The 22,332-nt window shown below is 37.8% G+C and overlaps 4 protein-coding genes across 6 annotated transcripts; 2 read left to right on the top strand and 2 right to left on the bottom strand.

Moving 5' to 3' along the window:
- Window positions 1-580: 580 nt before the first annotated feature.
- LOC133720363 (steroid 5-alpha-reductase DET2) lies at window positions 581-1,634 on the bottom strand. The gene has a single exon (XM_062146622.1). The coding sequence runs from the start codon at window positions 1,475-1,477 to the stop codon at window positions 695-697; it is 783 nt and encodes a 260-aa protein (XP_062002606.1). The 5' UTR covers window positions 1,478-1,634; the 3' UTR covers window positions 581-694.
- Window positions 1,635-6,092: 4,458 nt separating this feature from the next.
- On the top strand, window positions 6,093-14,913 carry LOC133720746 (uncharacterized). The gene is made up of 18 exons (XM_062147208.1): window positions 6,093-6,411; window positions 6,818-7,065; window positions 7,822-7,954; window positions 9,017-9,168; window positions 9,417-9,500; window positions 9,584-9,646; window positions 9,985-10,116; window positions 10,230-10,436; window positions 10,738-10,857; window positions 11,004-11,053; window positions 11,755-11,917; window positions 12,012-12,149; window positions 12,975-13,097; window positions 13,181-13,279; window positions 13,440-13,529; window positions 13,631-13,715; window positions 14,225-14,355; window positions 14,438-14,913. Exons 2-18 carry the CDS (start codon window positions 6,904-6,906, stop codon window positions 14,576-14,578), a joined length of 2,073 nt encoding a protein of 690 aa, XP_062003192.1. The 5' UTR covers window positions 6,093-6,411; window positions 6,818-6,903; the 3' UTR covers window positions 14,579-14,913.
- A 750-nt stretch (window positions 14,914-15,663) lies between these two features.
- Window positions 15,664-21,277, top strand: LOC133720316 (protein DEFECTIVE IN EXINE FORMATION 1). Of its 3 annotated transcripts, none has more exons than XM_062146571.1 (13): window positions 15,664-16,116; window positions 16,203-16,313; window positions 16,411-16,493; window positions 16,593-16,710; window positions 16,831-16,991; window positions 17,226-17,818; window positions 17,984-18,054; window positions 18,709-18,965; window positions 19,169-19,350; window positions 19,677-19,960; window positions 20,061-20,178; window positions 20,265-20,447; window positions 20,567-21,277. In XM_062146571.1, exons 1-13 carry the CDS (start codon window positions 15,980-15,982, stop codon window positions 20,879-20,881), a joined length of 2,613 nt encoding a protein of 870 aa, XP_062002555.1. In that variant the 5' UTR covers window positions 15,664-15,979; the 3' UTR covers window positions 20,882-21,277. The 3 variants fall into 3 exon arrangements, with proteins under 3 accessions (XP_062002555.1, XP_062002554.1, XP_062002553.1); XM_062146570.1 differs by having other exon boundaries at window positions 17,181-17,818; XM_062146569.1 differs by having other exon boundaries at window positions 15,665-16,116; window positions 17,175-17,818.
- Window positions 21,278-21,454: 177 nt separating this feature from the next.
- LOC133720318 (uncharacterized) lies at window positions 21,455-22,332 on the bottom strand. The gene has a single exon (XM_062146572.1). The coding sequence runs from the start codon at window positions 21,940-21,942 to the stop codon at window positions 21,613-21,615; it is 330 nt and encodes a 109-aa protein (XP_062002556.1). The 5' UTR covers window positions 21,943-22,332; the 3' UTR covers window positions 21,455-21,612.

Below are 22,332 nucleotides of genomic sequence, written 5' to 3'. Positions count from 1 at the left end.
TATGCTAAGACTTCTCAGATGAAAAATGTGTTTCCCAGAGAGGTAAGTTGATCTTGGCACTTGATTATTGTTTAAAGTTTGCAGGATTTATCTTCTCAGAACCCTAGCCTCGCTTAAGAATGCTCAACTTTAATCAGTAAATCTTGGGATGTTAACAAAAAAGTATACCGCTCCGGAACATGTCTTACTCTAGGTTCTTTAACTGTTGAATCCAACTCCCGATGATGGCAAGTTCTTCAACTGTTGGATCCTACTTGACCGTAGATGCTTCAGATGATGGTGGAAGTTCTCGGATGTCAATGTGCGTTCTTCTCAGATTTCTCCGGTTGCATCTTTCACATCACAGGTTACCTCGTTTTCAATCAAAAACACTTGCTGTAACCCTAAAAGGAGCCTTCACCCAAAAAATGAAACAACTGAAAAGGAGCCAAGCTTTCCTTTGAGCCAACCAACCGACACAATTACAATCTGTTCATAATTTTGTCCACTGAATCTCCTTTGGTAAAATCAAGGAAGTGATGCTAATAATTAGTACATGTTGCCCCAAAAAATGATTTATCATTCACTACCACAAAATCAATGAAATTAACTTCGAAATTCTTTAAGCATTAACATGTGTTAGAAGCATTACACATGCACATCAACACAGCAATAAAAACTCAGAAAGAAAATGCTTTGCTTCCAGCTCAAGCTTTCAATACAAGAAAGGGATAACAGCTTTTCTGGACTTGGGATAGTCCTCCCCAAACTTCTCCAAATACCACCTATGGTTCGCACGTGCCCTGGGCACCAAATTGGCACACGTGTATAGCATAAACCCTAGTCCTGCCCATGACCAAGTCATCACTGCCCATCCTATCCACTCCACTATTTCCCCAAAGTAGTTAGGGCAGCTCACCAACTCAAACCACCCTCCTTTGGGGATCTTATACCCTCCACCCTCTTTTTTCAAACCCACTAAAACCCTATCAGACCACACATTCACACCCATCCCACACAAAAACACAACCAACCCAACAAAAAACCTACACCAGAACCACCCATGATCACTCTCATAGTCCTTGTAGTGAGACACCCATCTGGATTGCAAATAACCATTCAACAGATTGAACACAAATGCCATCGACGCCACGCTGACCGGAAAACCGGGGGTGGTTTTCCGGGTGGTATTCCGGTAGAGGCGAAGTGGGTAGAGGCAGGTTCGGTTGAAATAGTGGAAAAGAAAGGGGGTCATTAGAATTAAGGCTTGGGGGTTGGAACTGTGTTGGCCATAGGGGAAGAGGAGTAGAGTGAGCCAAAGGGTTGGTGATTCCATGAGGAACCAAGCCAGCGGCGGAGACATGGTGGGGCCCCACCCTGGACGGTTGTGCTTGCCATATGGGGCTTGGAGGAATCTGAGGGAGATGAAGGTGGGAGGGCCTATGAGGTAGAGAGCTAGGAGGGAGTTGTTGAAGAAGGTCTGATCCGATGAGGCCATGACTGTGTGTGTGTGTGTGTGTGTGTGTGGAATGAAGAGGCAATGAAATAGAAAGGGAACTGGGGTTGATGGGTAATGGGAAAGGAAATTGTAGTTGGCTTGGATTTCTGAATTGGATTCTTGTGCTATTATTTGTCCTTCATTTGGTGGCGGACACATTGTGATTTTTTCGTTCCAAGTGGACACATTGTGTGTGATTGACAATGTTGATTTGAGCCTAATGATTTTTTAAGTACATGAACTAATTGGTTGCGGGTCTTTTGCAATTGTCCTCTTGGCTGGTAGCCTGGTACATTACCCTTTGGAGTTTGGGCTACAAAGTAGCCCATCACATTCATGAAAATTAGTGAAAAATGGAGGGCATAAGCCTTTTGAGGTTTAGGGTAAAGTGGAGACAAAAAATGAGAGAGTAAGCTAAGGTTAGGATAGATCAAGAAGACCCATGTAAAAGACACTAAAGCATAAGAAGCAGCCTCAATTTTTCAGTGGAGAACTGGAGATAGATATCTCTAGCTTCCACTTCAAACTAAATAAACATCGCAAGAAGATTCTATGTTCGACAAAATAATTGAAAAACACTCAAGTAAAAACAATCATTTGACCAAAGCAAGCAAGCTCGCGAACTCTTTATTTCCGCCCATAATGACCATTTACACAATTTTGGGGTTAATTAACCCCACTTACCCAAACACTCTAAGAGATTGCCCACTTACACAATATTTTATATATATTTTGCCCTAACACCCAATTAAGTATTTTTTTATTACTTTTTATTTATTTATAGGATAATTTTGCCCTCTCCTTCTTTGTCACTTAGAGAGAGAAGTCATCGGAGACATGTGACCGGACTCCGGCGACTGGCGACCGTCGACCGGTGACCAGAATCCGGCAATCGGTCACCGGAATCCCGAATCCGGCTACTGGGCTGGTGACCGGATTCCGGCGTCTGATTTTATTGTCCCCTAATAATACCCAGTAATCATATTATTGCCCCCCCCCATAACAAGTTTATTGGGGATCAATAATTAGTGAAAAATGAAGATGTTTTTAATTTTGAAAGCTTTTGGAGGTTTATCCAAATAAATAATCTTATTATTGCCCCTCAATAATCTTATTATTGCCCCAATAAACATTTTATTGCCCCCCCCCCAGTAATCTTATTATTGCCAACCAAATCATAATAAAAAAAACAATCACTACTGGCAAAATTCCCTTCCATTCTCAGAGTTCACAGTTTACCATAAAAAATAAAATAAAATAAAATTTGACCACCCAGAAAATGTTGTGGGTAGGAAAAAAAAAAGGGTTGGAATTGCATTTTGCAGCAACAAATCCAACGGCCGCGAACTCGTCAAGTGGAGGTGGAAGCCTAAGCACTGTGATCTAGAGAATCTCCGACACTAACGACACCGACATCAAGTCAATGCGAATCAACGGCGAGCTCGCCGGTGAGCTGCAACGGAATCTGGGCAAGAGGTTGAACCTCGCCGGAGTTGGAGATCGGGGAGCGAATCGACGCCTGCCGGAGGTGGAGAAAGAGAGAGGATCGACGCCGGCCGGAGGTGGAGAGAGAGAGAGAGAGTGGAGGTGGAGATCGGGGGAAAGAGAGAGTGCCGGCGGCGTGGAGAGAGAGGAAATAGTGGCATCTATACAGTTTCTTAATCATACGAAGGGCAAAACTGTCATGAAATGTTAAATTAGGTTAATGGGAGTAAAAAGTTCTTAGTGGAGTAAGTGGACAATTTTTAGGCTCAAATTGTGTAAATGGTCATTATCCCTTAGAAATAATGAAGTATGAATTCCTCACTTTACTATCCACTGTAAAGATGATCATGTCATGAGTTGTTTACTCTATCAATAAGAAGTGATTATGATTTATGAGCAATTGCATACTTGACTAATGCGATGATATTATAAGTAATCACTTGCCTTTTAAGTATAGTTATATTTCGTTGAGAGAAGAAAAAAAAAACATAATTCAAATTTTATCTGTCGATAGATCATTATAATATGGTATTAGAGCAATGCGCTGTTAAAACTTATTTAATTTTTTTTTTGGTTATTATCGTTAAATAAGTCCCTAACAAATTCTCCCTTAATACAACATTACTCAAGCTTCGTAATTTGGTACTTGATCATCAATTCATTAGTCAGTACAAACCATTTATTGACACACCATCATCCCAGATGAAGTGTTCTGGCATACCACTCATATTTTCCCTCCAATGTACCATCACTCCCTTCGGTCAGATTTATCAGGACAACCCCAAGGTAAAACATATCTCAGACCCATAACAATACACGTGCACCACTTTTGTACTCTCCTACCCACGATGGGTTGTGGTGCCCAACCACGAGAGCATCTAGGCCCATAACCCCCATTTGTATCACGAGCTGTTTAGTACAAAGTACAAACTAGATCATTACAAATTGCCTTTGAATTGAAAAGAAGGAAAATACAAACTGACTTCTCCTGTAATTCACCAACTACGCCATTGAAGTGAATATATTACAGTTTTTTGGAGTTTTGGGAGTCGTCAATATTCCATACTTGAAAGTCATTAAATTAGTCATTGTTTGAGACATGTAATACACAATGAGCTACTCCAACAATTTCTTACTTTAGAATGTCAATATTCTGAAATGCTATACAATACTTTTATAATACTCCGAAGCACTATATAACACATATTTTCAAACTTCATCTATAAAACATTTAAGTGATACTCTCGAAAACAATACAATAGAACGCCCCATTAAAGCTAGAAGTCGAGTTCCTTTACACGGACAGGAAGTATATCCCAAATCTCACGTCTATTCACGAGGGCATTGGAGTAATTTGACATTGAAAATGACAGAGGAAGGATCAGAGACCCAGGACTCAGAACCCAGAAGTATCAAACTGGCCCGTATCTTCTGGAAAAGATGAGCAAAGCCGAGGAGTTTTTCCACGTGTCGGGTCGTGGTTGGTGAGTTTTGTCCGTAACTTAACTGGGAGAAGTGAGTAATGTAGAGGAAGAAGGAGGATCTATGCTCCTGGGAAGGCGACGACACTAGAGTTTTGTCGTTTTGCAGTTCGCCAATCCTAGGCAGGGACCTGTGTTGGCTATACGACACGTGTATGTCTCAGCCTCTCTCACCTTTTTGTTTTTGCTTTTTTTTTTTTCTTTTTGGTTTGAAACAGAGTACCGGATATGACTTTTTACTGTTTGATCTTGTGACCCTTAGCTCTTAGGCCGAAGGGTCCTTTCTTTAAAGGGTAAAGTCCTCTGTCGTTGGATAGACTATCCCGTGATCGATCACGTGATAGGTCTCTGGACTCTTTGGTACTTTTTTTTTTTTTTGGTACAACTCATTGGTACCTTCATTTCTCTTTAATCTCTTTATTTTGGCTTCAAATTTATCCATTGTGTTTTTTTCTTTCTTTTTCATCTGAAAAGATATTGTCCTCGAATTCTAGATTTGATGGTTCTTTGGTTTTTCTTTTTTGTTATTGGGATGCCAAAGCCAATAGAAAAACTAACAACTAGTCTCGATCTTAAGAACAATTTTTATAGTTTTTAAGTCTCTTAAAGTCCTGAGGTGGTCAAAACTGTTTAACTTACATTTTTGGCGTTACTTGATCCATGTATAGTCTTATCATATACCATTTTCTTCGACCAATTTGACTAATATTGATTAACACATCTTTTCTTTTTTCCTTAAAATTGTCTCGATCTAACATTTCGATTAAAATTTTTGATGAAGTGTCACATAACATATTATGCTTTCAAGTCATGTAATGCTCTTTGAATGGGTGAATTTGTTTGATAAGTACCACATGGTGAGGTACAATTCATTGTACGTTAAAAGTTAAAATGTATTTAGGTACAATGTTTTTCAAGTCCTATGTGCTCAATTATTGATGATAACAAAAAAAAGAGGCTCTAGATTTGTCTAAAAATAGAAAAAGAAGATGTGACATGAGAATAATATGCAAAATTTCAATTTCAAAGTTATTTGATGAGTATTTTGGTAAGTAAAAGTTCATGATTATAATCTTATTTTACTCAGTTACTTTTTTCTTTTTTGAAACTAAAGAGTAGAGACTTCCACAAGATGTTGCTTGTGTTATTTCGGGAAAATAATCAATGACGAAGGAGAAGATGGTTGAGGTTGTTTCACTTGAATATTTAAAAGCACCTCAAAAAGATATTTTATTTGGTTCAATTTTTGATATTTTATTAAACGTTCAACTATTATTGACCAGCACTTTTAGGCATCTCAAAAATATAAGCCAAACAAAACACATTCGAGTTGATTTTTAAAATATACATGAGCTGATAACAACTGTTTACAAAACAAACCAAACATAAACAACAGTCAAAATTGTATTGATAGATAGTATTTAGGCCCTAACAACTAAAAAAAACACCAAAATAAAATAATTCAATAGAGTGAATTTTAGCAATTATGCCTTTATTTTATTTTATTTTAGTAAAAATCATTCTTAGTATGGCAAGCAAATTGTGGTACTTTTTCAGCCCATATCACAATAAAGTGATTTCCACACATTTCTTTCTCTCGCCCAAAATTTCCACCCTCTATATAAACCCTCGTGAGCTTTTTAATTTATTCCATTTTCTTCAAAACTGAATCGTGCGTGCTCCTCTCTCTTACCTTCTCTCTCCTCCCTTCTCTTTCATGGATTTTATTATTATAGAAGCTTTACTTCCTTCTTCTCTCTAAACCTTCTCCTCCGTTAGGGTTTCGCAGAAGAAGAAGAGCTTTCCCAGTTCCGAGGAGCAACCGAAATTAGAAATCGTAGGGTTTTCTGGGAGCTTCCACACGAAGCCGCTCTGTTCATTCTCATCCTGCAAACCTTCAATTTCTCTCAAATGGTTTGCTGATTCGTCGTCCTCGTCGCAATTCGCTCTCGATTGAACTTGCTTCAGGTTTGAGCTCTTCTCGATTCTGCCTTAGTTCTTGCAACTCGAACCTCCCTGGGTGTTCAATTCGGAATTCGAATTCGTCGCTTAGGGATTGTGTTTTTGGTTTGCTTTAGCTTTCGGTCCGTTTGGTGCTGAGAATTGGAGGAGAGAATAAGAAAGTGGAAGCCATTTCGTCTGGGGGCTTGGGAAAAGCTAAATTTTGTAGCTAGATTATGTTAGCTTAAGCTAGTTCTGAAGTGATTGGCCAAATGGCACTTAGTTAGCATATTTGATTTATAGCTTGTACCGTATGTGTCTTAATTTTAGCTCTGAGTTGGTTATATGGATTGTTTTTCGTATTTTATGTATCGAAAATGTGTGTAGTCTGTGCAGCTGGTCATTGGGGTTTAATGCAATATTTGAATGACAGGTTAATTTAGTTTTCGTGAGCTATTGAGAGAGCTGTTTCCAAGCGTTTGAGATTCTAGGTGGCGAATGTAGTGTGGTGGATTATGAATGATTGTTGCAATGGATTTGAATGCCTCGCCATTACCTGAAGATGATGAAGAGACTTTTGAAGAATACAGTGCAAAGGATTACAGTGCACAGGACTACAGTGCACATGAATATAGCGCACCACAAGAACACGTAGAATCTGGAGTGGATATATTACGCCGGGTACTATTTTTTTCTTTTCTTCTCTCTTTGGACTTAATCTCTGCTCATGGAGTTTTTGGTCTCGGTAATCCAGTGAGATAGAAATGATCAAATGATTGCAGTTAGATTTTGCATTTCTCTTATTTGTTGCAGTTAGGGGAACTGGTTATTGCTTAAGCTTCTAGGGTTACCATGTCCATTAGGTTTACTAAATCTTTTATTCCTTTTAAAACGTCGTAAAAGCAACACCTTGGTGGACACCCTTGCAATAGAAGTACTAAACAAAGTCTTTTGACCCCTATAGTGTTCATTAATTTTTCTATGTCAATGCCTAAATTTTTCTTTTATTGCAACAATTGCTAATTCCAGCACTGATATTGTATTTATGCTCCATATCTTCTCAGAAGACTCTTAGGTTTTGGGCTTAACAGATGGGGGATTTAGAATACATAAGATAAGAAAAAGTTTGCAGTACACTCTCCAACTGTATTCACAATTTCTGGAAGTTCTATCTCAACGCTTTACACTTCATATCTGCCAGACAGTTGTTTCTTTTGTATCCCTCTCTCTTAAACTTTAAGTATATTATATGGGAAAACCGATGTAGTCTGAAGTATTATACCTCTCTTTTTATCTATCCTAATCCTCCATGCACACGTCTGTTTGCATGGACAAGGAATAGCCATGGCACACTTTCCTGACCTTTAGTTCTTTTCATTTCTAATGTAAATGTATTGGTGTGCATGGCTGTTAAACTTTTTCTGCACCATTTATCAGGAGCGTGAAGAAAGACGTAAGCGATTGAAACGAGACCGTCCAGATGATAGACCAGTGCCTGCATCTCAACCCCCTGCATATGAATTGTATCAAGCAAAATTTGCCAAGGTCGACAAATCAAGGCTTCCTTCTGGTAAGTTATCCTTTCACATCCGTTGTTTGGTAGTGGCTATTCGTGCTAATATATTTTCATTTCCATGGATTGCATGGTATAGTGGTGTTCTACATGTCACTATAGTTTCTCTTCTAATGTGATTATTACCTTTAACATGTTCTGTTATGTCAAAAGGTGGTCCTCGTACTAAAGCAGTGATTCTGCCTTTTCACATTTTTTTGCACCAAATTTATTGCTAGAATCTGAGCAGCTCATAGTATTTGGAATATCCTTCAGCCTTTCTGTGAGGAAATTTTGAACTTCAATACTTTGTGTTGGTGTTATGGATGAACTAATTTGACATCGTGATAGTTTGATTTTCTCTGTTTTTTTTCTTCCCCAAATATATTGGGACCTTTACTGCACATATTAATGTGTAGCTCCTGGATTTTCAATGAAATTGTTATGATATTTTGTTCTATCATCATGGAGTGTGGTGAGTCAATATTCTGCATCCTGCACTTCCACTTCATGCTAGTGATGCTTCTAACATGTTGAACTGAGGAAAAATTAAGTGGGAGAAATATACTCGAAGTATTGGATGGATGAATTTAGTTCATAATAATGCTATGCTGTTATGAAATAAAATTTTCAGGATGGAGTAAAATTATTAACCAACTTAGAAGAACTTCTTTCTTTACGGTGGCAAACAGATAATTTAGAATTAGAATGTCCATATGATAGGATTGTGTACATCGGTATGGGTTTCTTTTTTTAATTCCTTTTGTAAGGGTGAAGATAACGGAGGATGATATGGAAATGGAGGGGGTATGTAGAAGGAATATCTACACAGCTCGTAGGGTCACTGGAAATGGTGGGGTTCCTGTATTGATGGAGGGTTTTTTTTCCTGTAGAATTGATATGATAAATGATCTTTAGCTCAGTGATATTGGAAGACTATGGTTTAACAGTTATATAATTTTTGAAATTAACTAGTCCTGTAATCTCTCCCTAAGAGCTATGCGATTTTTATTTAGTCTGAAAGGGTGTCATATATCTTTACTCTTCTCTTTCTTACTCATTTTGTTCTTCATGATGCAGGTTGGTTGGATTGCCCATCATCTGGTCAAGAAATTTATTGCATGATACCTTCTAAGGTGCCATTGTGTGAATCCTACAATGATTGTGTTCCTCCTGGTAGAAGATACTCATTTAAACAAGTCATCCATCAACAAAGAGTTTTGGGAAGAAAAGTAAGCATACTGAAATTATAAATGCTTATTTTCTCTTACTGAAAGTAAGTATTGGAACATTTGATGTCTTTTCCAATTTCTATTGATAAAAGAAGTGAAACTTAGTGTCTTCTACATATAATGCTGTCAGAGCTAGAATATGTGGATCTTTGTAAAGCAACAGGAGTTGAAAGTAAATAGATAGGCTAACAGAGTTGTTCTTTTATTCTTAATGGTTAACATGATTTTTATCTTCACTTACTTTTCAGCTTGGTTTGGTGATTGATTTGACAAATACAACTCGTTACTATCAAACGACAGATTTGAAGAAAGAGGGTATCAAGCATATTAAGGTGAGTAATTGATTATGATATCATTTTGTACTTCAGTCTGTAATATTTATACAGCTATTAATTTTATATCATTTTTGGTGTAGATTCCGTGCAAGGGACGGGATTCTGTACCTGACAACCCTTCCGTGAGTCAGTTTGTATATGAGGTTTGGTTCTTATTCGACATATGCTTGTCTTTTTTTTTTTCGTGAAGGGATGAATCTGTTTAGTATGTAACTTATTAGATGCAAGGGTTTTACAAGAAACATAATTTTCCTCTGGATGAGTACCTTATAACCAGCCAACGATGCTTTTCTGTTTTTGCACTTTTTTAAATGTTATGATTCCCACATGATTTCCTCCACGTGTTTATATTTGTTAAGTTATTGCTTCTTTCCACCACTATATTGGTTATTTATCAACTTTTGTTTTTGCGAATCGATATTGATAATATATGGTTAGTAGGTAAAGGTTTTGGTTATGATGCTCTGTTTATCTCATTCAGGTTATGCAATTCATGACCCGACAGAAACACACCAAGAAGTATATTCTTGTCCACTGTACTCATGGGCACAATCGCACAGGGTATATGATCATCCATTACCTAATGCGCACCTTACCAATTTCGGTCACTCAGGTACATTATGAACTCATCTAAATGTCTAAACTTAAAGTCAATTGAGCTGTTGTATTCTTTTGCTTTTATTTATTTATTTATTAGCTTTTAATGCTGCATTGCCTGCTCCACAGGCCATAAAAACTTTTGCTGATGCACGCCCACCTGGAATCTATAAACCTGACTATATTGATGCATTGTACTCATTCTATCACGAAAGGAAGCCTGAAATGGTTGTATGTCCATCAACTCCTGAATGGAAGAGATCCTCCGAATTTGATCTTAATGGTGAAGCAGTTGCAGACGATGATGATGATGGAGGTCCAGCTGCTCCTTCTCATGTATGAATAGTCTTGAATGTTGACTTGATTTGTCGTTTTTGATGTTATTTTCTGCGTTATTAGTGACATGAAGATTGAGAAATTCAGTAAACAATAAGTGATGTTCTGATTGTTGCGTTGCACAGAAAAAACCAGCTTTTATGTCCAATAACACTTAAATAGTATTTGTTTCATTGTTACTATTCCGTTACTTGCATTTATGTTTGACCTTGCAATGAAAATGAATCGCTTCTTTACAATTTTTTTGGGTGCTTCTTAGAATCTTATATGCCTAAGCTTCGACACGCCTTCTTCATTGCAGGAGAATCAGGAAACGGATGGAGTAATGACAAATGATGATATCTTGGGGGATGAAATACCTCGCGATCAGCAAGAGGCAATGCGGCAGTTCTGCTATCAGTCCCTTAAGCTGCCTCCTGGGGTAGGCATGTTGAAACCTATATCTCTCTTTGGTTGTTGCTGGTTTCACTTTGTATCTGTAAATATATACTAGTTCTTGAGTTTGGCTGTTGAGATTTGATTTCTACTGGTTTCATTTATCTCTAATTTCATTTTCTAAAATTTCAGAAAAGAGGAAACGCACAATTTCCAGGGTCGCACCCAGTTTCTCTTAGCAGGTTAAACATCACCTTGTTTTTGTTTATTATTTTTAAGACATTTTATAGTTTCAGGCTTTCAGCATTGAGCTCCACCTCTGCTTACCTCAATATTGATCTATGTAGTGAGCTGTATAATTTTATCATAAGTTGAACACTGTTTGAGATTAGCCTATCTTGCTAGCATGCCTTTTGCTTTTCATTTTATAAGGAAAATTTATTCTGTGAGGAAAAAAATTGTTGGTCATGGTAACCAAATATAGTAGTTCGAGTTATTTCTAGCACTGAATAAGTCTATTGAAATAGGTGCATGATTTTTCAGTTGAGATTTTGAACATTTGTAAGTATTACGTTTTAGGAGCTATGTAGGGGCAGAATTTGTAGTTCGTTTTGTGCTTAAGGAACAAATATTGTTTAGCTTTTACCTGGATATTTGTCTATAGCTCTAATTCTCTACAATGTCCTGGTAATATGTATTTTGAAAAATACAAATTGATTGTTCTGAAGTCTTGTGCGTGAGATTGTGTTAGATGATAGATGATGACCAAGTCCTGCATGTATCTGTAAAGGCGCTTTCCTAAGTACTTGCATGTTGTCTTTATTGTTGTATACTGTAGATATGAAATTTTATTAGAATCAACAAGTTGCTGTTGATTATTTGGTAGTTCTGTTTGACTTAGTTTCACTCGTGGATTTGATATATGGGCTTCTGTTTCATGCAGGGATAACTTACAGCTATTGAGGCAACGTTATTATTATGCTACATGGAAAGCTGATGGAACAAGATATATGATGTTAATAACTATGGATGGATGTTTCTTGATTGATAGGAGTTTTAATTTTAGGAGGGTACAAATGAGGTTTCCCTGCAAACACACAAATGATGTACGTCTGCAGTTTCTTATTGAAAAGTTTAATGATATTAATAAAGTTTCCTTCAAAGTTTGGAATGACCTCTTTATTTGTTATGGCTTGTAAGGTTTCAGCTGATAAGGTTCACCACTTCACGTTATTGGATGGGGAGATGGTAATTGATACTGTGCCAGATTCACAGAAGCAGGAGAGAAGATACCTTATCTATGATATGATGGCGATCAACCATGTTTCTCTCATAGAGGTTTGTTTTTGCCCCGTATCTGTCTTTTTTGCTTGGTTAAGTGATCTCTATATTTATAATTTTTTTATTGGAGCAGCAGACTTTTAAACCAAAAATGCTCTTGTCCAGATGTCCAAAATCTCTTACCTTTTCCCTTCATATAGTGTAGTTATATGATCTGAACCATTGATGGTGTAAATCACTCTTTAAAGATCTTCTGTATGAAAAATTCAGTCAAATTGGAGATTGTTTTGTCAGTGAACTGTACCAGACAAAGGATGGTTCAGCATGAGTATGTTAACTTCTACCAAAACTGTCTTTTGTTGGATAAAACTGGTTGATTAAATTATCTCCAGTTGGTTGAGTTTTTATAGAGATGATCTTTAAAAGGTGTTGTAGAAAATGAACAATTCTGATCATGACACATCAATGTGAGATGTACGCATGTAGGAAAGGGTTTGGATGAGCATGTCCAAATTGATTTGATAGTAAACTAATTATTGTAGAGTTAGAACCAGTTACAATTGAATCTTCTGATACAGAAGCAGTATTAGATCTCTATTGGGAATTGCATTGTGCTCTCATTGTACCCTTGTTCTTTATTTGGTATGGTAGAATCACAAAGATATTTCAATCTTTCAGGTTTTTCTTTTGGGACACCATATGATTGAGTAGGGATATTACTGTGTTTTTATCCGCCTTAGTTTTAGTCAGTTGTTTCCAATTTAATTCATGTAATAATTGCGTCTTGTGCTTTATCTGTTCAAAGATAATATCATTTTTGCTTGCATTTTTTTTCTTCCAACTGATAGTATTTCATGGTTTGATATATTTGAATTGTTGCAGCGGCCATTTTATGAGCGGTGGAAGATGCTTGAGAAAGAGGTCATAGAGCCTCGGAATCATGAGCGCCACAATATCTACCAAAGTAGGAATCCTTACTATAGATATGACTTAGAACCATTCAGGGTATGTATCAGTAACTCTGGGTAGGCTTCAACTTTGTTGAACTAGTTTTTTGCTGGGATTGATTTTCTAAGTATGTTTATCAGGTAAGGAGGAAGGACTTTTGGTTGCTCTCTACGGTTACCAAACTTTTGAAGGAATTCATTCCAAAGCTTTCACATGAGGCCGATGGTCTTATTTTTCAGGTGATCCTTGATCATAAATGGTCAATTGACTATAACATTACTTTGAGACACACACACACACACACATATTTACAAGTATTATTTTTGGCTGCGGATTGTTATGTGCTTCATATTGTCCTTGGTTTCAAAGAATTAATCACCCATAATTTCTATATGCAAGGGCTGGGATGATCCATATGTTCCCCGTACACATGAAGGACTTCTAAAGTGGAAATATCCTGAAATGAACTCGGTGGATTTTCTGTTTGAGGTTGTTCTCTTACCTTTATTATTGAGATGGTGCACATGATATTCTTTTTGAATCCTCAAGATTGTCCTCATTTTCTCATATAGCTACTTTTTTCTGGATAGGTTGGTGAAGACGATCGACAACTGCTTTTTCTATACGAACATGGAAAGAAGAAACTAATGGAAGGAAATAGGGTTGCATTTAAAGGTCTCTTTGTTATTTTATGTTTTATTTTTTGTTCCTTATTCAAACTTGGTTTACTGAGATTGTTTTGCTTCAAATCTTTTACGTTTACACTATGTGCAGATTGATCCCAAATGAATGGTTGAGAATCAGTCTTTTGAGATCCATGTAAAAAATGATGGAAGAAAACATCTATTGTTTCCTTATCAAATTTTTTTTCTCCTGTCATTGCTTAAAAGTATTATGGGAAACCGTGGGAAATCATTTAATATTTTAAAGTCGTGGCCTTGGGCACAGACAGTACTCTTTTTCTCTTTGATGGCGTGACCCAATTCTGCTTTCCATTTAAATGCTTATGTTTCTGGTGGTTTTATATATCTATTAGCTTATCAATGAGCTTTTTCATTACCCCATGTTTTGTATCATATAGTTAGTCTTCTGCACTCAAGTTGGCTCTATGATCTATCATTAGGTTCTATTGGGTGTCTTTTCAGACATTATGATTAATTTTCATAACTTTTCCTGTGCATCAGATGGTTCAGACAGCTCCTTTTATTCAGGAAAAATAGTAGAATGTTCTTGGGATATGGAAGCAAATGTATGGGTCTGTATGCGCGTCAGGGTTGATAAATCCACTCCCAATGATTTCAATACCTACAGAAAGGTCTGTCCACACATTGTATTTTACTTTTTTCTTTATTTCTGTTTGATCCTACTACACTCATTAGTTGCTATTTTGAATACAGGTTATGAAAAGCATAAAGGATAATATTACGCAGGACGTCTTGTTGGACGAGATATATGAGATCATTCGTCTGCCTATGTATGCTGATAGGATACGGAATGACAGCAAAGCAGCCCAGCAGCATTTAGCACGGCGGAGGTGACAAGGGGGATGATGATCAAGAGCAGTTAAAGGTTACCCTTAGCCCCTGCAGTGCAAGTCATCGAGAGTTCTATTTGCTTGAAGTTGGGGATATCAGCTGCTAAACCACAAGGATTTGTATAACTAGCCAAGTTTAGCTGTAAGTTGTACCGAGTGCTGTGCTGGTGCGTTGTATGATCCAGTTTGGGACACACCAGATAGGCCCCGGGATTATTGTCAGATTTATTTTGGTTCTGATAGTTGTTCAGATAAAAGAGTAGGGTTAGTGTCGCCTTGTATATTTCTGATGTTGATGATGATTATCAAGTTGTTTAAAAAGCTAGGCATTTTTTACAATCCAAAGCTTTGCACCTTCCCCCCTCTGTGAATATAACTTTAGGAACAGCAATTGACTTGCTCTCTCCAATCTTGCTGCTCCTTGTTAAGCCCTTGTTTTTTGTTTTTGTTTTTATTTATGTCTTTTTTCTTCGGGGGACGTCATTAATCCCATTTGGGGAGCTTAGTAACCGGCTTCTCTTTTGGTTAACTGGAGGGCTTTTCCCCAAAACAAACTAATCTAGGCCTCAGAAAGACCATAAATATTGTCATCAAGATGCTTCAATGCACTCAGAAAGGCAATCAAGAGTGGCAGAATTTCGACGAAGACCTAGCCGCAAAGAATGACCGGATGAAGAGGCAAGTACCGCCAGTTTAGGGGTTGCTCATTGTGGCTGAAGAGCTTCCATTTGCAGCATATGGAAAGTTACTTCTAAAAATGTGTGTGCTTGAAATGTATTTTGGAGGACTTGTTGAAGAAATCTTCAATTAAAAGCAAGAGTGTCTCGTGTTTTTGACTAGTAAAAAAATGGCTACGTTCTTAAACGTGTTTCGAAAGACAAAACGCCAAAAAAATTTTAGAACAAAGACTAGATTCTTCAATCACCTCATTATTTGGTACTTAATTTGAAATCACAATGAGTTTTCCATATTTGGAAGACGGAAATACAAAAAAGAAATGTGATTTTTTTGACATTATCTTACAAAAACAGTTTTTACCATTTACTGTTTACCGTTAAGAGTCTCTAGTCGCTACTAATAGTTTCGGTGACTTGGGGCGAGAGGCAAGAGGCGGACTAGTAGAGTAGCAGACCAGCGGTACGTTCCTCAATTTCACCGGTCACCGGACTCTGAATCCCGTAACACCCTTCAACGTTTACCTAAACCTCTTCCCTCTCTCACGTAAATCGCAGTCTACTCATTCCCAAAGGGCCATTTCCAGTCCTCCACTGTTGACTCTACCCACCCACGTCCTAACACTCTCTCTCTCACTAGTCAACTACGCTCCGAGATTGCTTAGAACCCTAGCCAGTAGCTAGGGTTTATCTCCTCTCACCGCAATTGGATCGATTCAAACGAAGACCATATGAAATCCGACGGGATTCGGGTGATTTTTCTGATCTGTTTAATTCTTTGCGACGGCGTTCGCGGCGCCGATGAGCCGGCCAAGAATAAATTCCGGGAACGCGAGGCCAGCGACGACTCCCTTGGCTATCCAAACATGTATGTTTTTGATTAGTACATAATCGCTCGGATTTGCATTGGCGTTTTGATTGTATTGAATTGAAATGCTTGTGTATGTGTTTTAGAGATGAGGATGCGTTGTTGAATACACAGTGCCCTGCGAAATTGGAGCTGAGATGGCAAACGGAAGTTAGTTCTAGTATTTATGCTACGCCATTGATCTCCGATATTAATAGGTAAAAGGAGAATTTGTGGTTTTTGCTTCGGCGTTTTGAGAGAGAATTGATGAAATCCACCGATTTTATTTTGTGTTCTTTGTTTTGATGTTTTCAGTGATGGAAAGCTTGAGATTGTGGTGCCATCTTTTGTTCACTATCTTGAGGTTTTGGAAGGTTCCGACGGAGACAAACTCCCCGGTACAGAAAGCTTTTATATAATTTTCTTTTCGGCGTTTGCAGTGTTGAAAGTTTGGTTTACGTGATTTTTATGAGTATATCTGCTTGGTGGTTTTTTAGGTTGGCCTGCTTTTCATCAGTCAACTGTACATGCAAGTCCTCTCCTGTATGATATCGATAAGGATGGTGTGAGAGAGATAGCTCTAGCAACCTACAATGGTGAAGTTCTCTTTTTCAGGTAATTGTACAATATTGTTGCATCGTTCAGTTATAGTATCACAAGTCTATATTTTCCTATCTGCGTTGTGATTATTTGACTGTGTAAACTCGTAACTGCTCTGCGTATGTTTTCTTTTAGGGTCTCAGGCTACATGATGGTAGATAAACTAGTAGTACCTCGTAGGAAAGTTAAAAAGAATTGGTTTGGGGGTTTGCATCCAGATCCCGTTGATCGTACCCATCCAGATGTTCGTGATGACCTTCTTGTCATGCAGGCCACTAATATGAATTCAAATCCTCGTAAGTTAACTGCATCTTCTAATAACTGCTATTTTGTTTTGGGTCCTTACTCATATTATACGCTTTAGTATGTTTCGGATGAGAGTCTTGAGCCCCTCAGAGTATTTTCTGACTTTATATAATTGTGAAAAGTATTTCCTTTCACTGGATCTAACCATGTCTGCATTGCGTGTTGTCTTGTAGAAACAGATGAAAATACAACTAAAATAAACAATTCTGCTACTGTTGCAACAGAAAGCCATCCTGGTGTTCATCCTGGTGTTAATACTTCAACTTCTGTTTCCAATGATGGCCATCCTGAGTTAGATACCAATACTACTGTTTCAAAAGAAAGTGATCCCGGCTTAAGTACTCCAGCTAAAAACGAAAGCCACCTTAGCATGGTCAAGGCATCAAATCCAGAGGTTGAGAAGAAAGCAAATTTAAGTTCGTTAGAAACAGACGTCAAGCAATCTACAAGCACAGAGAAGTCCTCTGTCAACAATGTGCCAGTGGAAACTCTGAATGCCGAGAAGGGGACTAGGTCGGTTAGACGGCTTTTGGAGGACAACAATTCAAGCAAATCACAGGATGGTGGTTCTGAATCCAAAGATAATAATAAGGAGGACATTCCTGTTGCAACTGTAGAAAATGATGGTGTTCTCGAAGAGCATGCTGATTCATCTTTTGAGTTACTCCGTGACAATGATGAACTGGCCGACGAGTATAACTATGACTATGATGATTATGTTGATGAAGAAATGTGGGGAGATGAGGAGTGGACTGAAGTGCAACACGAGAAAATAGAAGATTATGTCAATGTTGACGCACACATCTTGTGCACTCCTGTGAGTTTTCACTTTAATGATTTTCTTACACATAGTTACACACTTCCACACGAATTGATTAATCATGGACTTGCATACATGTGCAGATATGTATGTTATCTATGGATATACTTTTTTGCCTGATGCAAAATTTGGCTGACAGTATGCACTTCATTATTTCATCAGGTCATAGCGGACATTGATAATGATGGAATATCAGAAATGGTTGTTGCCGTTTCTTACTTTTTTGATCATGAGTGAGTTCTCTTCCATAGTGTAAAATATAGTTTCTTTTCTTATTGTTGGAATCCATATATAAATGATGAATGGTTACTTATTTGACCTTGAACTGAAAATGATAGTTGTTTGTTAAAGTAGAATCAATTTCAGAACCTTCAACCCTTTAATTTTCACAATAGAAGTATTTTACCTCCTGAGTTTAGAGACTTTATGTAGTATAGCTGGTAAAGAGGCTATGAACTTTAGAGGTTTTATCAGAGAAAGAATATCGTGTCATTCTTGACACTAGGCGATGGACTTCAGAGGTTTTATGACTTTATCGAAGAAAGAATATTCTTGCAATAGGAGTTATATCCGTATCTGGCTTAGTTATTTGCTCAAAACTACATAACTATTTATTGATAACCAGGAGAAACACTTGATGAGATCATTTGATATGATACAAATTATTCAAGAAGGATAAAGTGGTAGGTTGTGTTGTGACTGACATCTGCATTTTTGTGGTTTCGGCTATGGAGAACTAAATCCACAGGAGAAATTGTTGGCTACTGTTTTAGTTTCATTCTCTGGTGAAATCAATTTAAGATATTTTCTTGTTTGAAATGTAGATCATATATAGTCTATGCTTATTTGATGATCTCAGAGTAATTAGCCGCCTTATACGCTGGCAGGTACTATGACAACCCAGAGCATATGAAGGAATTGGGTGGCATTGATATAGGAAAATATGTAGCTGGTTCCATTGTTGTGTTCAACCTTGACACTAAGCAAGTAAAGTGGACTGCTGATCTAGATTTGAGTACAGAGACTGGAACATTCCGTGCTTACATATATTCCTCTCCGACTGTTGTTGATTTGGATGGTGATGGGAACCTGGACATTCTTGTCGGAACTTCATTTGGCTTGTTCTATGTGTTAGATCATCATGGTAAATAATTTTTTTAATTTTTTATGTGGTTAAGGTTGCAGTGTACTCATTGCCATTCCTAGGCTAGCTAACATTTCTAGCATAGACTATGACATGAGTTGCTTTAAATTTTGGGACTGTTATGTAAGATGCTGGATCATGTTTAGCTTGAAAAGGAATCTTTGTTTTGTGATTTGGAAACTAAGATTGTTTCTTCTATTCAGGCAAGGTGAGGGAAAAGTTCCCTCTTGAAATGGCTGAAATTCAAGGAGCTGTTGTTGCAGCTGATATTAATGATGATGGAAAAATTGAACTAGTGACTACTGATGCTCATGGAAATGTTGCTGCATGGACTGCTCAAGGAGTAGAAATTTGGGAAACGCATCTTAAGAGTCTAGTTCCCCAGGTAAGTTTTTGTTCAAGATCTACTTGATGTTAAGTTGTGCACTTGTGCATCATATATGGTGCCAGATTTTTGCCTCATGGTTGGTAAATTAATTTTTGAACTCTAATTTGTTTTGCTCTGGACTAGAAAATATTAGTTTACAATGTTGTTGTGTTGGATAGCTTATTACACCAGACCCTTGTGCCCCTTGGTTTCTGCATATTAATGCTTTGATGTTTTGAGAATCTAGATATGTGATTTGAGATTTTTGGTCCTGTGTGTGGTTAAGGAAATATTATTATAGTTCATAGTAATGTGGTCTAATATCCATTTATTGTGTTCCTCAGGGTCCCACCATTGGTGATGTTGATGGGGATGGCCGTACTGATGTTGTGGTTCCAACACTATCAGGGAACATATACGTTCTTAGTGGCAAAGATGGGTCGATTGTTCGTCCCTATCCATATAGAACTCATGGGAGGGTTATGAGTCAAGTTCTTCTAGTGGATTTAAGTAAAAAAGGAGAGAAAAAGAAAGGACTCACTCTTGCTACAACATCATTTGATGGATATTTGTACCTTATTGATGGACCAACAGCATGTGCAGATGTTGTTGATATTGGTGAAACTTCGTAAGATGTCTTGAAATCCTTCAATACGTAGATCTCCGATTTACTTTCTCTCTTTCCATGGGTCTGAAAGTTGCCTGACACTTTAATCTCTGCATGACAGATATAGCATGGTCTTAGCAGATAATGTTGACGGTGGAGACGATCTTGATCTTATTGTTACAACCATGAATGGCAATGTTTATTGCTTCTCGACTCCAGCTTCACATCATCCCCTTAAGGCAGGATAGCTCTTCAAAGCTGATATTTGGATGACTTCTTCTGTTTTCTTTGGTTTCTAAATATTTGAGCATTGTATCTTTCTCAGGCATGGAGAGTACCTAATCAGGGGAGAAATCATCTTGCAAATAGGTACAACCGTCAAGGTATCTTTGTTAAACATTCATCAAGAGCTTTTCGTGACGAAGAGGGCAAGAACTTCTTTGTGGAGATTGAGATCATAGATGACTATAGATACCCATCTGGGTTGCAAGCCCCATACACTGTCACAGTAAGTTGTTCCTTCCCACCAGATTGAATTGGCTGGAGTCATTGACGCATCTCTTCCTTTGTTATGTGGTTGTTTCTATGAAACTCATTCTGTCCTTTTTTGTTCCTTCAATTACGCAGACAACCTTGTTGGTGCCTGGTAATTACCAAGGAGAGAGAAGGATAAACATAAACCAGACCTTCAATCGTCCTGGAAAGTATCGTATAAAGCTTCCAACAGTTGGTGTAAGGACTACTGGGACTGTTGTGGTCGAGATGGTTGACAAGAATGGACTCTATTTTTCAGATGATTTCTCCCTCACATTCCATATGTATTACTACAGACTGTTAAAGTGGCTGCTTGTCCTGCCAATGTTGGGGATGTTTGGCGTGCTTGTAATCCTTCGTCCTCAGGAAGCTGTGCCTTTGCCATCATTTTCACGAAACACTGACTAAAGTTTCTACCTTGATCAAAACGTGACACATCCCCACTTTGTAGAACTTTGATAGACATCATGTCTATATACCAATGGCGGTTACAGCAGCATTGGCAACTTCAGTGAGCCAGTGACCATCTTTTATGGCTCAGTTAGTGATCTGTGTTGCCGAAAATTCTTGTGTTGAACAGTAGATGTCGGGACTTTGTAACATAGTTGAAATGAGTTAGGACGGCAGGAATGAACACCAAATCCAAGTTTTCTCCTTCATGTTGTTTAGAGGTCCTCTAGCTAATGGAGATGTAGTGAACAGTAATTAGTTAATTTTTCTTCTTAATTCCATACCGTGTAATAATACTATTATACTTAAAATTTAGCTTTCACTTAATGCATTAATATTCTTGACCCATCTAAATCTCCTGTCCTCGTAATCAGAGATTGGTAACTCTAATATTGTTACCTAAAATGGATGATTCTATTTGTGGCAGCCGCCATGTTTCTTGTGGATCATGAGCTCTAAGCTGCTGACCAATTCAAAATTGTTGTAAAAAGCCATATCAGATTGAAACCCAAATTATACAACCCAGAAACCAATTTCAGAATCCCCTGCTCAATTTCTACTAAATGATGCCTTGAACAAATTGTCAAATACAGAGCAAAAGAAACATAGGTGTACTCAAACCAGACCAATTAAGGCTTACAGAAGCAGAAATTGATTACAGCAAAGTATTATAAAAGAGCTCTAAGCAATTAGAACACAGGCCTCTTTCCAAGCCTCTTGATCTCTTTGTCCATATTCCCAGTAAGCATCAATCCAAACATCTTGTAATCACATAACAGAGACCAAAACGGATGCCCAAACGTCGCCGGAATATTCCCTTCGACAAAGAAATGGCTGTACCAAGCAAATCCATACCCAGAGAGAGGCACAAAGATCAGAAGCCACCAATTGAACAGAGCCGAGATTATGAGGAAGATGATACTAACAAGGGTCCCCACAAAATGCAAACGCCTTGTCGATGGTTTCGAGTGTTGGCTCATGTAGAAGGCCCAGAACTCATCTAAGCTCCTGAAATTCATTTCTTTTCGGTGAAGGAAGAGTGACCCAGTTGAGAAAAACGTTGTTTGGTGATTACCCAAATAGGGATTCTGATTGTTTTCAAGGAATTCAAAGGTTTTGAGGCTAACTGGGTTCTGGGTGTGCCTGAAATGATCGTGGGGTTGAGCAGGAAATTGGTGCCTTGGTGGTGGAGGCGTTCGTATCAAGAATTAAAAAGAGTAGGGGTTGGAAGGTTGAACAGTTTCTCTCTGTGTGGTGTGGCTTGATTGATCAAAGAAGCCAAGAAGGTTTAGGGGTCTCCTCACTTTGGACTCATCATCTTTAGTCTTGTTGATCCTTCTTTCTTGTTTGTAACCATAATATAAGAGAATTGACTAATTTTTTATCTTTTGAATATTCTATTTAATTCA

This window comes from Rosa rugosa, chromosome 7 (assembly GCF_958449725.1).
Source record: "Rosa rugosa chromosome 7, drRosRugo1.1, whole genome shotgun sequence".
Lineage (NCBI taxonomy): Eukaryota > Viridiplantae > Streptophyta > Magnoliopsida > Rosales > Rosaceae > Rosa > Rosa rugosa.
Note: the sequence above shows the minus strand (reverse complement) of the source record. Positions and strands in the feature narration are given on the sequence as shown.